At 38.1% G+C, this 14,000-nt stretch overlaps 1 protein-coding gene across 1 annotated transcript in view; it reads left to right on the plus strand.

The window, feature by feature from the left end:
* Positions 1-13,551, plus strand: part of HAVCR1 (hepatitis A virus cellular receptor 1) — a 33,440-nt gene extending 19,889 nt beyond the window's left edge. Inside the window, exons 7-12 of the mRNA XM_023528630.1 lie at positions 1,266-1,355; positions 4,311-4,409; positions 7,443-7,498; positions 9,103-9,214; positions 9,981-10,017; positions 12,200-13,551. Of these exons, the coding sequence (XP_023384398.1) occupies positions 1,266-1,355; positions 4,311-4,409; positions 7,443-7,498; positions 9,103-9,214; positions 9,981-10,017; positions 12,200-12,311 (506 nt within the window). The 3' untranslated portion in view covers positions 12,312-13,551. The remainder of the gene's footprint in view (positions 1-1,265; positions 1,356-4,310; positions 4,410-7,442; positions 7,499-9,102; positions 9,215-9,980; positions 10,018-12,199) is intronic.
* The last annotated feature ends 449 nt before the right edge of the window (positions 13,552-14,000 follow it).

Below are 14,000 nucleotides of genomic sequence, written 5' to 3' on the forward strand. Positions count from 1 at the left end.
ACCTTAGATCAGGGTCAGCAAACTATAGTCTGGGACCAGATCAGAAACAGAAAGGCCCACGACTCTTTTGTACATAAAATTGTATTGGAACAGCCATACCCAGTCATCTTACTACCTTGTCTATGGCTACTTTTACAGTGGCAGAGTTGACCAAGTGCAGGAGACCATAAATCCCCCATAGCCTAAAGCATTTACTCTAGGGCCCTTTACTGAAAGTTTCTGACCTCTGCTTTAAATGCCTGCATGTAAATAGACACTCAAGATATTTGTTAACAAAAAAACACTGTTTTCCTCTTCAAGGCAAAAATTGGCCTGATTCCAATTAAGCTGCATCTCTCAAGAACTCAAAGCAATGGTCTCCTAACAAAGGTTCTATTTTCCATTTAGTACAGTTGAGATTCCAAAAAGCTCTATCAGGATAAAATGGTGCCTGGTGAGAAAAAAAAAAGTATACACTTTTGATTCTGGCCTTCACTGATCTGCTTTTTTGCTAGACATTGCATTTGGGCTTCATACTGTTTTGAGCTCTATATTTGGGTAGTTCTGAGACCTTTTAATAGATGTTTGAAGTCTTATACCCGCTCTGACTCTGGAAGGAGCCAAAGATGTTACCTGTTGTTCCTTCTCATGAGAAGGAAACTTAAATGGTCTAGTCTACCTTCTAGCCAGATGTGTAATGTATAATAATAGTCTCTGAGACCCAGAATACACTAGTGGGTGTGAAATAATTATCATTTGGATTTTTGGTCCCTTGGGAGGGTACCCTCAGAACTGACTGAATTGAATGTGATTTATCTGGTATATATTCTGGCCTGGGTACTACTGTTTAAGTGTTAGTCATTCACCACTTATAAGACCGAGACAGGTTCTGGCCCTGGACTTCTCCTCTGCTTTGCAGATGTTTATGAAACTACACATATCTTTCAGGAAGGGCTGGTCTTTCAAAAGGGTTCAGTGCTTGTTGCGGGTAACCTTTTTTAAAAAAACTCTGGCTCTCCTGGAATATATATGTTTCAGTGCAGCTGTTTATTTTTAGCAAGCTTGTCCTGAAGCCCAACCCTGTCAGACTCCTGCTAACCAAGGACAAGAACTCTGGGTTCGAGTTCGAAGAGGAATAGGGCAACAGAAGGGGCGCAGGCAAGAAGGGGAGATTAGAGCCCCATTGTGCCTAGGGTCGGTCTCATTGGTTGAGTTCATGTACAGGCCCAGCACAAAGACCTGGTTTTCTGCTGCTTGATTAATCCTTGCTTTTCTGTTGATTCTAGCTCCATCTGAGGTCACTAATGTCCCAACACCACCTAACATCTCTACTTCTGCTCCTACAACATCAGCAACCACACTGAGCCTCACGACAGGTAAATCGATGTGTTTCTGAGCCCAGAGGCCTTCTAATGACAGGGTGTAGGCCACCCAGGGCATTGTGTTAAGGCATAGGTACATTGTAGGGTAAGTTTCTTTCCTTGGTTTCAAATATGGACCTCACAGGATTCGTGAACTCCTGAGCCATGTTACATGCTCCTTTTGTACCTGTAACTTTTTTCAGAGTGAGGGGACTTGTAGTGTTTTTGAATCAGATTCTCACATAGTTTCATTGTTAGCCAACCTACCCCAGACCACTGATGTTTGACATCTAATGATGACAGTGTAGATTTGTCCCAGTTGAGCACAAGTTTATGAGGAAAATAGTGGAAATGCCCAAGAACAAGGTTCAGGTTCATGAGATTCTGCCCTCACAGGAGCTCTGAGTGGAGGTCCTTTAGTCCTCTCTGAAGTTAGACCCTCCACTCAGCATAAGATTTAAGTGAAGTAAACATTTACTCCTCTCCTATGTTTCAGGAATCATGGTAAGTCCTTTAAAGAATTGTATTACATAACTCTTATGTCAATTCTATACATTTTAGGTGGGAATCATTCCTATTTTATAGTTGTAGGGACCAAGGCCCAGAGTCTTAGTTCATTTGTTGTTGGGCATATGGATAGAAAGTGGTTGAGTCAGCATTCAGTCTTCATTAATTTGAAATGAGACTCTGGTTATACATTTTGGTTCGTACCTTCATTCATGAGCACCAAGATTATGTTTGAATGAATTTATCCAGATTTGACATTGTCACTAAAAAAGAATTTGTTTAATTACCCTTTCTTTTCATAGCTGTTAGTGACTTACACATTTTTGCTTCTAGCATCCTTTACTTTATTATGTAGCATAAACTTAAATAAAAGGTATTTATACTTTTAACTTAGATTAAGGCGTTTTACTTTTCATGCTCTTTATACTATTAAAGATCAGGTTTGAAGATTCAGCGATTTGGCATATACGTGATTTTTTCAATACAGGCTACATGGGTCACACTTCAAATTTCTGATAGGTGAGATTTAGATTTAATATAAATGGAGAATAATTAGAAGTATGAGTAGGGAAATAGCTTTCCATCTTGAGGACCAGTTTATATTAAAATCTTCTATTTCTAAGATTGAAATGATAACTTTTAGTGAAGATTCTCACAGCCTTCAAAACTTTTATATTTTGATGTGGCTCTGGATTCTGAGGAGCAACAGAGATGTCACAGTTCTTAGCTAGATATATCTAATGAAACATACTGATTTTTCCTTGCCTCTGATTGAACTATGCATATATTTAACCAAGAGGGACTTAAGGCATTTGGTCTACGAACTGAGTTTGGAAGAGAGGACTTCAGGTTAAAACTGGAATTTTTGAGCCATAAAAGTTTGTAAGACAAACAGCTTTGTTCCAGGCAGCTGAACATGCTAAAGAGTCTGTATATTTTCTCATTATTGCTTTAGTTTCTTTATACTTAGTTTGACTTAGTTCGTGTCTGCAAAAGTGTGTGGATTAGTGGAATCGTTTTGGTGAACATGTTTTTGACTTTGTTTGAAGCAAAGATTCAGAATAAAAGTGTTGGTTTAATGTCTGTGTGAGCACCTGGGGAATATGAATTGTATTATTTATTGCATTGAGCCTTATCCTTATCCTGATAGTGTCCTAAGGAGTCTGAGTTTAGGATGGAGTTGAACACTGGAGCTAATTCAGTGCAGACATTTGTCTTTACACCACTCCCTGTCTGTTCTCAGTCCTCTGGCACATGCTAGTTGCCTAAAATATGTGTAGATGGTTTGATGTAAGGTTGTTGGATCAGGAGAAGGAAGAAGGATACCCATGAAGACCTAACCTTCGGAAAGAATTTAAGCCCAGGAGGTTTTTTTCGCACAGATCTAAGTTGGAGAGACTCTGGTCATCTGATGTTCTTATAGCGTCTTGTTCTTAGTTCCTAAAGAGAGCCACAATTGTTACAGGTTAGAATAGAAGAGGAAGACAGGGAAACAGGACAGAACATGAGAAAGGGAGATTAGAAATGTGAAGACTTTGGTAGAAAAGAGGAAACAAAAAGACCAATGAGAGGCAAGGGAAAGCCCAGGTTTGAGAATTATTATCCAGTCAGCATCACAATTTGCTCTAAAATTCTGTGGTGCTCTAAGGGGTTGGAATATCAAGATCTTATAAAGAGGAAGTGACGTACTCTGTGGAGAAGGTAAGATATTTGATGGAAAACAAAGGATTGATTTCAAGAAAGAAGAGGAAATGGAGCCCTGTGTTGGAGAATTCTGAGTGAGGATTTTTGGGTAGAAAAAAGTGATGAGTCAGACAACACAAGAAGTCAGTCTGACAAAAGAAATGACCAGGTGCGACCGCAGAAGGAGCCAGGGTCGAGGTCTACCGGGAAACTTACTTTGAGGGTGTGAATCATTACCAAGGCTGAGACCCTGGGTAATATAGTCACCTTGAAGAGGCTTCAAGGAATTATATATTGTGAGTTTATCCTGTACAGGTCAGTATGTGCATCTCTGTGCAAAAGTGTGTGAATGGATAATTGGGAACTTGAATAAGGTCAGAAAATCCAGATTAGAGTTGTTGTTAAGAGGGAAGGCAGGTTAGCGCAAACTCCCAGATCCTTGTTGCATAAAAATGAAATGTCACTTGTATGGATAAAAGCTCAATTGGGTGTCCTACATAAGTGCACTAGTGTAGACTTTATACATTTAAAGAGCTAGGAGTATAAAAACTGTGAAATAATTCTGTCTTTAGTTGACTGTCCAGATCATTATCTAGGTCAGATTTATTCATGATTATGAAATACCTAGATGGTAGTGCAATGCTTCGTTGACATCTTTGGATGTATTTCTGAAAAAAGAGCTGAAGGTAATTTCTGATTTTAGTCTCGTTGTCTCCTTTTGTAGGGATGGGACTTTTTCTCTACAAATAGAACACAGCTCTTTGATTTTTTTCATTCCAGAAAATATTTCATCTTCTCCAGTGCAGACGACAGAAACCCAGCCTACCACTCCACAGAAAACATATACGACCAGCTTACAATCGAACTCTTGCCTAACAGGTAACTTCATTTATTTCCTGATAAAATTTCTTTACTGGGCATTTAAATTTAATAATCATTGTTGTGCTGTTGAGATCACATATTCTGGAATAAGACAGATCTAACATAAGTGCCAGCACTGGCCCCTGCAATCAGCGATGTGACTTGATCAAAAGTTTTGCTCTCTCTGAATCTATTTCCATTATTTGTAAAATGGAAGGAACATCACTGATCATGTAGAATCCTTGTGAGGATTAAATGAGATAAAGATCTTGGCACAGAGTTATAAGGGTGACAGATATAATAGCAACTATGACTACTACTTAGATGTCCATAGTACATATATGTGGCTAGCATAGGTAGCTTGCATGATTTGGGAACATCTACATGCATATCTCTATTTTTCTAAATAAAACAAACCAGTTTTGACTCCAGACTTACTACTAGGCTTGCTCCCTTGGCCCAGAGCTGTGAAACAATTAAATGCAAATCACCAGTCACCCATGTTTATGTTTCTTCTCAGCCTCAGAGCCTACTGTATCCAGGAGGCTCCCCTGCTTCCTTGCCAGGCTTGCAAATGGACACTTTGAGATGGGTTGAGGGCATGCCCCTCTGAGAATCTGCTGTTCTCCTTCAAAATGTCTTCCCCATTCTCCCCATTCTGGACAGGTCCCATATACTCTCTCCTTTCTCAAATGTAAGATTGATGGGTCTTTCCTGTGGTGGAGAAAGGTGATACTGAATCCTGTCATCTTTTCCATCTAATTCTGTTGCCCATAGTGGTAAGTGTGGTGAGTACCACATGCTGAATCCCTCTGTAACACAGAGCTGGCCATGTGTCCTTGTGCTTGTGTTGCATCCAAGCAAGGTCAAACCTTGCAAGACTCCTCATGTATATGACTCACTGTACACAAGAGTGGCCACTCTGTAGGAGCCCCTGAATGGCTTATCTTCTGCCAAATATTTCTTCAAGATGGTTAACTTAAAATGGACCTACAGTGAGATTCAGACTGGGACCTATTGAGTTGGGATTTCATAATGGTGACATTCTGTTTCGAAAGTGGAATCCTTAGTGGGAAAAATTTCTAGACACATAAACATAGTGAAAATAGATAAGAACACAAGGTAACAGCAGTGGGAGCAGCTGCACCCACACTTTTAAGGGTGTGAGGAAGAAGAAAGCAGGAGTGGGAATCATTCTCTAAAATGTCATGTTCACTAAAACCTGGTCAAGGTAGAGCTTTCTGGGATAGAATAGACATTGGAGCAGCTGTGTCCCCATGACTTGTGTTTGATGCCTTCTTGGCGGTGTATCTGAGGCTCTAGAGCCTAATCCTTGCTGTGCCTATCAGCTTTCTGTGGGCGGAAGCCTCAGAGAAACAAAGAATGTTAGATTTGGAGATTTTGGTCATCACATGGCCTGCCACCCATCTTTGACAGTGTATATGCCAGGAAAGCATCACATGTTATCTCATTGAATTCTTTAAGGCAGACCTTATTTACTGATATTGCCAGACTGGGGAAGCCCTGTGGCTTTGTTTTCGAGACAGCTCCAAGTTCCTCTGCCAGTTACTAGCTGCACGGCCATGGGCAAGTTGTGGATTTCCTCACTAGGTGTTCCTGCCGATAGAAGGGCACGATGGTTGGAAAGTCGATGCTTGGAAAGTCGTTGCGCAATGTTCCTCCCTGCACTGAACCTTCTATTGTAACATCATAATATGTAGTCATAGCTGATACTTATCTGGAGCGGTATGAAGTGCTTTATGTGCACCATCTAATTGAACAAGTTTATGAGATGGGTGATATTAACAGCTTATTGCTGTAGTTCAAGCTAAGTAGCTAGAATTACACACACACATACACAAATAAGTGCATGCAAAGGACCTTGATCAAGGTCACATTCCTAATGGACATTGTCAGCATTGAACTCAAATTTCATCAGACTCGAGTTCATGCAATTTTTACTGCATCATCCAGTTCTAGACCTGAAGGACTTACTTTAAGGTCATAATGCAAATCAGAAACATAGCATAAACCTAAGTAGTGCCTTAGGCTAAAAGCAGTCTCAGAATGAGCAAAATTTAAACAGAGTAGTAATGTAAACATATACAGGGATACGATCATTCCAATTTATTACCATTGAGTTTCTATACCTTTGTCAGCAGTTAGGGAATTTCAAAGACTTGTAGTGTTTTCATTTGATGGGAGTGTGTGGTGGTCATGAGCAGAGGCTATTGTCATTTACTAGAGTTGGAGACTTATTTATCCATTCCAGGTCTGTTTCCTTATCTATAAAATAGGTTTAAAGAAATTGTCATAAGGTTGTAAAGTGCTTAGTATAGTGTAGATACTCAGTAAAAAGAGAATTCTACATTTGACCTAGGAAGGCCAGCAATATATTCTCTGTTACAAAATAGATATTTCAAAGCACTATTAAAATTTGAACATTCTAAATGTTAAGGAACAATATCTTCTTATATTAGGCTTTTAGGTAATGTATGATATACCGGTTTTATGTCCGATATCTAGGCTCATTAGCTTATAATGTAGGAGATATATGCCTCTTGATTTAGATAATCTTAGTGCATTTTACTTACATTTTGAATGTAAAATCAATGTACTGTCCATTCCTGATAGAGTAGTTTGATGTTTAGATGTACATATGGTCTCTGGGATCTCATTGCCAGGTTCTTAGCTGGCATACAAATATCAGTTATCTACCTTTAAGTGGCATTTTTAACTTAGTTCCAAGAATACCTCTGTGCCCCTAAAATTGAAGGTAAAACTTTGTATGTTATGCATTTTTCTCTCATTCAAAAGTAAAGTGGGTTCCATTTTCACAGGGTCCATGCAAAATGGTTAATAAATACAACCTTATAGGATAAACCAATAAATGTTAGTAACTTGGTATAAGTCTTGTAACCTGCCACATTTGGCCATATTATTATTCAGCTTTTCATCCATCACCAGAAATCAGTGTGAATACATTTAGTGTCTGCAGCGAAAATTTAATAATTTTTGTAATTCTAATTGATTTTCCTTTTTGTTGAGCAGATGGGAATGGCACTGTGGCACAGCCTTCAGATGGCGGTTGGCAATACAATGAAACTGTAAGCATGTTCCTTCTTCTTTTATTAGCCAAATTCACTTGTATGTCTCTCTGGAAGCAAGTTCTATTTAGAGATTCCTTCTGTATGACTGGCCCAGAGATTGATTCTTTTTAGTTACAAGACAAGGAAGAAAAGAATTTGTTTCTTAACTAATGATGCTTTAATTAATTTGAAAAGTTCATTTAGATACGAGTAGACCGGTTTGATAGAGATACCTGATAAGTGATATTTTACTGACATACATGAACACCAACACTCACGCACTGTAGACTTTGTCTCCTGGCCAAAAATTGGACCAAAAAGAATGAATTAACTCAAGAAGAGTGAGTTAACATAACATACCCAGGAAGCCTTTGGTCATCATTTGGTGAATAACATGTTTTGAGTGCCTCTGGTGGCCTGGTGACCATTCCACACAGAAATATTATGAAAGTGGTAATGTGTGTGCTTAAATACAGGCCCTCTAATATCCTTTTCCAACCCAACATCATGCTATATAGAAATTTGGAGGCCACTTCTGAGTTTTTCTATACCTTAACCTCCACACAGGATGACTTATTAAGGTATCAATCCTGGTTACAAGTGGTGAGAAATGACAGCTGGGTCATAGTAAAAAAAATTCAAGTCAGGCAAGGTGGAGCGATTTAACAACTCACATGGCATGGACCCTGATGGATGTGGGCTGAACTTGTGCATACCTTCTAAATCCCAGAACTGCTACTATGTAAGTGATTTTATCTTACTCTATAGCCAGGCATATGCTGAATTAAAAAAAAAAAAAATCATTCAGAATGGTGAGATTGTTCTTGACCTGAGTTACCTGTTGGACAAGTATGTTTAGCAACAAGCAGAAGCAACTTAGAAGCAAGTTCATGATGGGCCATAGCAAAATTGTGAGCTTTTTGAGGCTTGATTCTGAGAATGTTAAGATGAAAACATGAAGCATACAATTTGACCCAGTAGGTCCACCTCCTGGAGATTTAAACAAAATTCTATATTCTACCCAGTTGCGCAGAATTTTAAGTTAATTGTTCATCAGGGCCGTGTCCGTGGGCAGCTGAATTCAGATCCATTTATATAGACATAAATAGAGTCTTGAAGTGACATTAAAAACATAAGGACTGTATTAAGGACCAAATTAATGTTTGAGCACATACACACAGCATCAGATAGTATCACCCTGTCAACTTGTATATAAATAAATATTGCTTTTTTTCTTTTTTAATAAAATAGTAGGTTGTATTTATTAAGCTATGTATTTTAGTTTAGTAATTTTTTTAAAAAAATGGATTATTTACATATATTATAATAAAGAGCATCCTTTGAAGTGTGCAGTGAGCTTTGATAAATGTATACATCTATATAAATACCATTCCAAACAACATATAAGATATTTCTACCTCCCCAAAAACATATTACATTTCAAATTGTCTTAGAATTTCACCATGGTTACAACCTCAGATTATTTGGTCTCATCCTTTCTTCATGGTCTAGAGTAGCCAAGGGCCAGTAAAGGTAAACTTATCTGAGTATGCTATTTTAGGAAATGTTTTCTACCCATAATTCTAACAACATGCTTTTTCCATCTTCTGATGTGTCCTTAGCTCGTGTGCCTGGAACAAACTCCACAGCTGACCACCAATGAGGCATTCTACGCTGGAATCTCTATCACCGCCATGATATTGCTCACTATTTTGGCTGCTGTAATTTCCAAAAGTAAGTCGTTCAGGATTGTGCCTAAGGGGACAGAGAGGGTTCTAGAGCTCAACTGCCTTGGTCTAAGCAGCTCCACAGACCACCTAATTCTGATTTAACATAACTTCTCTGTTTCATAACCCATACTTTAAAAGAATATATATTGGCCCATAAGGGGAAAAATGAAATTTAAAATCTCTATAGGAGAAATTAAATATGAAGAAATAAGAGTTTCTTGGGTAGAGCTGGGATTTGGAAGCGAAGAATAATATATTGAGAGTTTTACAAAACTCACTTAACCGAAGAGGGGTTAACACTGGCAGGGAAACAGATTTCAGGGTAAAAGTAGAAGAAAGGGTTCTAAAAAGTAACCATTGACTTGTGTATGTGTGTAACCAGCCTCCAGGAAAGAACCACAATCATAGATTTTTAGAAATGAAATATAAGTGTTAATAATAGCATTAAGGTCAGCTGGGGCATGTGCGTGAATACACTAAACTATTAATGAACATATAATAATTTGCGCTAAGGGGTTTATTTGGGTCGTATATATTCCAAAGGAGTTACCTGAAGAAGTTATTGGGTAAGAGCCTAGTCCGAGTTGTTTGTTTGTTTTTTTTTCCCCTTTTTAAAAACATTCTTCCAAATTTACTTTTTTTAGGCTCTGGCTCTATACAGAATTTGTTCATATTAAAGTAATAACAGGAAAAAGATTTTGTTTGAAAAAAGATCTAATGAGTTCTTTGACTGACATGTTTATTTTCTCTTCAACTCCTCCTCAATTTAGAATATTTATGCACAAGAAAAAAGGTGTTACAAATAAGGTAAGTTAGAAAGGGTTTGTGTCAATGCCTTTCAGTGTTCCTTCTCTAATCAAAACAAAGAAAAATTTCTCTGTCCCTTTCCTCTTGCTCCTGACCTTTCCATTTTATACCCTGGATCCTGAAAACTAGTTTAACACGTGTCTCCATTGCTGTCCACAACTTCCAGTGATGTTCTTAGCTTTCTGTATTTCCCTGGAATATGTCATGAACTGCTTCAGAAGGGGTACCTCAAACCTAAAGTCTTCGAGTAAGGGAACCAAATCACAAATTTTGTTTGACGAAACATTTGAATGAGTTGTTTGTTTCTTTATTTCATTTAGTAATTTGTTTACCGAATGCCTGTTATACATTCTAAAGAGTTGAACAAAACAGACAGGAAACATACAAGCAAATAAACAGGGTCCTTTTAGTGCTTCTAGACAAATACCATGGACAATATAGAGCAGGGTCAATGGACTGTGTGAGTGATCCCTGAGGAGTAGAAGGCACCTCTGCAAAGATCTGCAGGGAGACGACTCCAGGCTGGAGAAGGCCAGCAGCACCATGGTGGGGCCAGTGCCTCCAGTTCTCCACAGTGCCCTCATCCCCTGTTCTTCCATCCCCAGCCTGCTCCGCTCCTTTACTTTGCTTATCGGGCCTCATAGACATTTGAACTTACAAACCCATTTTGTGAACCCAGCCTACTGCCTAGTTAAAAGTTCAGTCCCTTTTACTTGCATCCAGGCCTTGTGGTCATCTGCTCGAACACCTGTAATGATATGAAGCCACTGCTTACTTCCAGTTCCAAGTAGCCTGCTTCATTTATTTCAGCTTGGGCTTTACGCAAGGTGTTTCTTCGATTCAAAATCAATCCCTCTGAGGCTGCCATTCATTATTTCTAGTTCTTTTTCATTGGATATTTGCACACAGTCTTTCCTCTGTTGTAGTTAATTACATGATCCAATCCACAGAATGTGCCTTGAACAATACCCAGCACATTTCAAGTGATCCATAAATGTTGGCTTCAGTTATTGCAATCATGCCCTTCACAGCAATAAACTTGTGAGACAGGCACTATTATTCTCACTTTATAGATTGGAAACAGGTTTAGGACTGTTAAGTGACATCCAAGGATACCCCACACAGCAGGTAAAAGACTCAATCATAAGTCTTTTAGAGTCTACATCTCAAACTTATGGAAGTTTTTTGACTGTCCGCTTCCAAGAATAGAAGGAAAAAAATACTCCTTAGAGACAGAAAAGCGTGGAATATAGCATCATTTTACTTGATTTTTGTCCTTCACTGTTAACATTTGCTTTATCTCTACTTTCTATTACTTAATAAAAACATTTACTGTAGGAAATATTATAAAATGTAAAAAAGAAAGAAAAAACAACAAAAATTAGCATTTCCTCATGATTTTTTTTTTGGCAGCTGCATCACACTGACTCATTTCGAGCTATTAACACCTAAGCTATTTTCACAGCTGTGTGACTGGTCCATTTAAAGATCGGAGCTGTACACATCATTTCTGGGCAGGTTTATGTAATAAAACCGGTCACTATATATATATATACAAATTAGAAAAAGCAGCCATATAAAAACTACACATAACATTTTTGTACCCTTATGTATGAGTGTGTATGTTATAAAAGTCATCTAACAGATGCCTTTCAAATTCTGACCATTAAGACACAGTAAGATTTTGATACCATGATCCAATACACACTTCTGTGAAACAACACTATTTTACTACATCCAATATGCTCGGATATTTTGTGTTCTTTGTTGATCTTAAATACAGTATATAGACCACATCATAGATTCAATAATCCCTTTAAGATATCAGAGTTCTCAGTTGGAAAAACAGCAATCATTTCTTAGCCACCTCTGAGAATATATGCATCTTGATTTAGTACTTCAATTATTGTTCTAGATGATTAATTTTTGTATTTTATTACATGAGGCCCTTGAAGGAGACTAGTTTGACTTTTTTCTGAATACTGCTTAGGCTCTACCTGCTTCCTAAACCACCATTCCACAACTTAATATTCATAGCTCTGGAGGCTTCTGTTCATTCCATAGGTTATGTGAAGGGGGTCTGGGAGGTGCCAATACCCAGTCTTAACTGAGTGTAAAGACACATGTTGCCCATACTTTTGAAGTGGTCTGCTTTTCTCTTATCATGTTATTCTTTTTGTAGCAAGGTTTCATCAAATGACTTGAAGAATGGAGCTTTGGAAAATGCAACTGTGGTGCACTACCGAGCAGATGAGAATATCTACTTTGAGAACAATGTTTATGACACGCATTAAGATCCAGTGGTTCTCTAGGGCTTTGTGCCCTTAACTGCAGAAGACAGTGACCATGTAACAGCATGTCAGAGTCTTTTTAAGTTCCAGGATGATTTTTTTTTTTTTTTTTGGTCATTTGCCCATGTCAGTGGTGTTGGGTAGAGTGTGTCTAGCTCTTCTACTTGTGTAGTCAGCCTCGTTAGTAATATAGTCCTCATTGTTTATATTGAACCGGCTCAGCCTTTCTGGTTATGGCAGTGCTCTCTCCCAAATATGAAATGAACACTTCAGAGATGTATATTCTCTTTAGATATTATGAATCCTGCATCCATCAAGAATTATTACTGGGGAGATAAGAAAACTTCACTTTGGTCATTGAAGCTCTCAAGAAGAGTTAATTAGGACTTAAAATTAACAAATCTAATTTGGTACTTAAATGACTTTACTTGGAAGCATTTCATGATTATCTCTTATTTTTTATCTTGCAACTTCAAGTATTACATTTCTTAGGTCCCCCAAGGTTTTTAAATCATGGCAATGCACAAGTTTTTATTTCCCTCATAGGGAAATTAAGTCAGTGTGATTTCACCAGTAGATCTTTTTTTTAATGACTCTGAACACATAAGGTTTTAAATGCTTTCCCTGGGACTAGGATGGGTATTGTAGCAGTTAAAAGAAGCTGGGACAGTGTGTGGACCAATTAGATCGCAAGGTAAGAAAATCCATTGCCATGTGACTTAACACATGTAGCTGTGTCTGCTATATCTGTGCCATAGTTCAGGCACTTATGTAGACAACCGTCAGGGAATCTAAACTAATTTTTAGAATGATGTAAGGCAGAGATAGATAAAGGGAAAAAAAAGGGGAGAGAACAGGGAAAAAGACTTTCTGAGTTAGAAAAGTAAGTTTGCACATATAACTGAAATTCTAAATTGTCCCCAAATGACTTTGATTTTTAAAATTTTTTTGCAAGGATGAAGTTTTTTGTTTTTATGTCAAATCAATTTCAGTGCTGTTCCTTTTCTGCAATTGAATTTTTGGTTTTACCAAGAGAGTTAAACAAAAGTTAAGGATAGTTTTAGCCACCAGAAACATTTCTGTATGAAGAGTTAACAAGGCTGGATATTAATTTCAATTTGATTTAACCCTGAAATAATTCATGCTTGTGGTTCAGAGCTACTGAAACCATTATGGTCTAGGAGAGCAGTCTGCAGAATTCTAAGAAATTAATAGTACCGCTGAATAAAGGTTATATGGACAATTAAGATTGAGATGCATTGTGTTAGGTTCCCAACTGAGGCAAAGCTAGACTGGTCTAAAAAATTTGGTACAAACTGTAATGTTTTTCTTTTAAATTCAAGACAACATGCGTAACCATGGAGTTTTCAGATTAAAGCCCAGATTTGCAGCTTCTCTGGAATGTCCTGGCAACATTGGACTGCAGTTGATGCAACCAGGACCCCATTAGATGGCATCTCAACCCCTTAGCGCCCCCCGCCCTCCCCCGCCCCAGTCCTTGCCTTGCCTGCATGCGCATGTTTGTTACCTACTTTGTGACTTTTGTGGGCCTTTGGATTTATGACGCCTGCTCTATTCCCTGTACCTTTCCTGGAGATTTTCAATGGCACATTAAAGAAATCTGGTTAACTTTGTTTAATCCAGCATTTCCAAAACGCGTTTGAAACCCATGAGCGCAGTGACTACTAGCTT

Source organism: Pteropus vampyrus, unplaced genomic scaffold (genome assembly GCF_000151845.1).
Source record: "Pteropus vampyrus isolate Shadow unplaced genomic scaffold, Pvam_2.0 Scaffold30, whole genome shotgun sequence".
Lineage (NCBI taxonomy): Eukaryota > Metazoa > Chordata > Mammalia > Chiroptera > Pteropodidae > Pteropus > Pteropus vampyrus.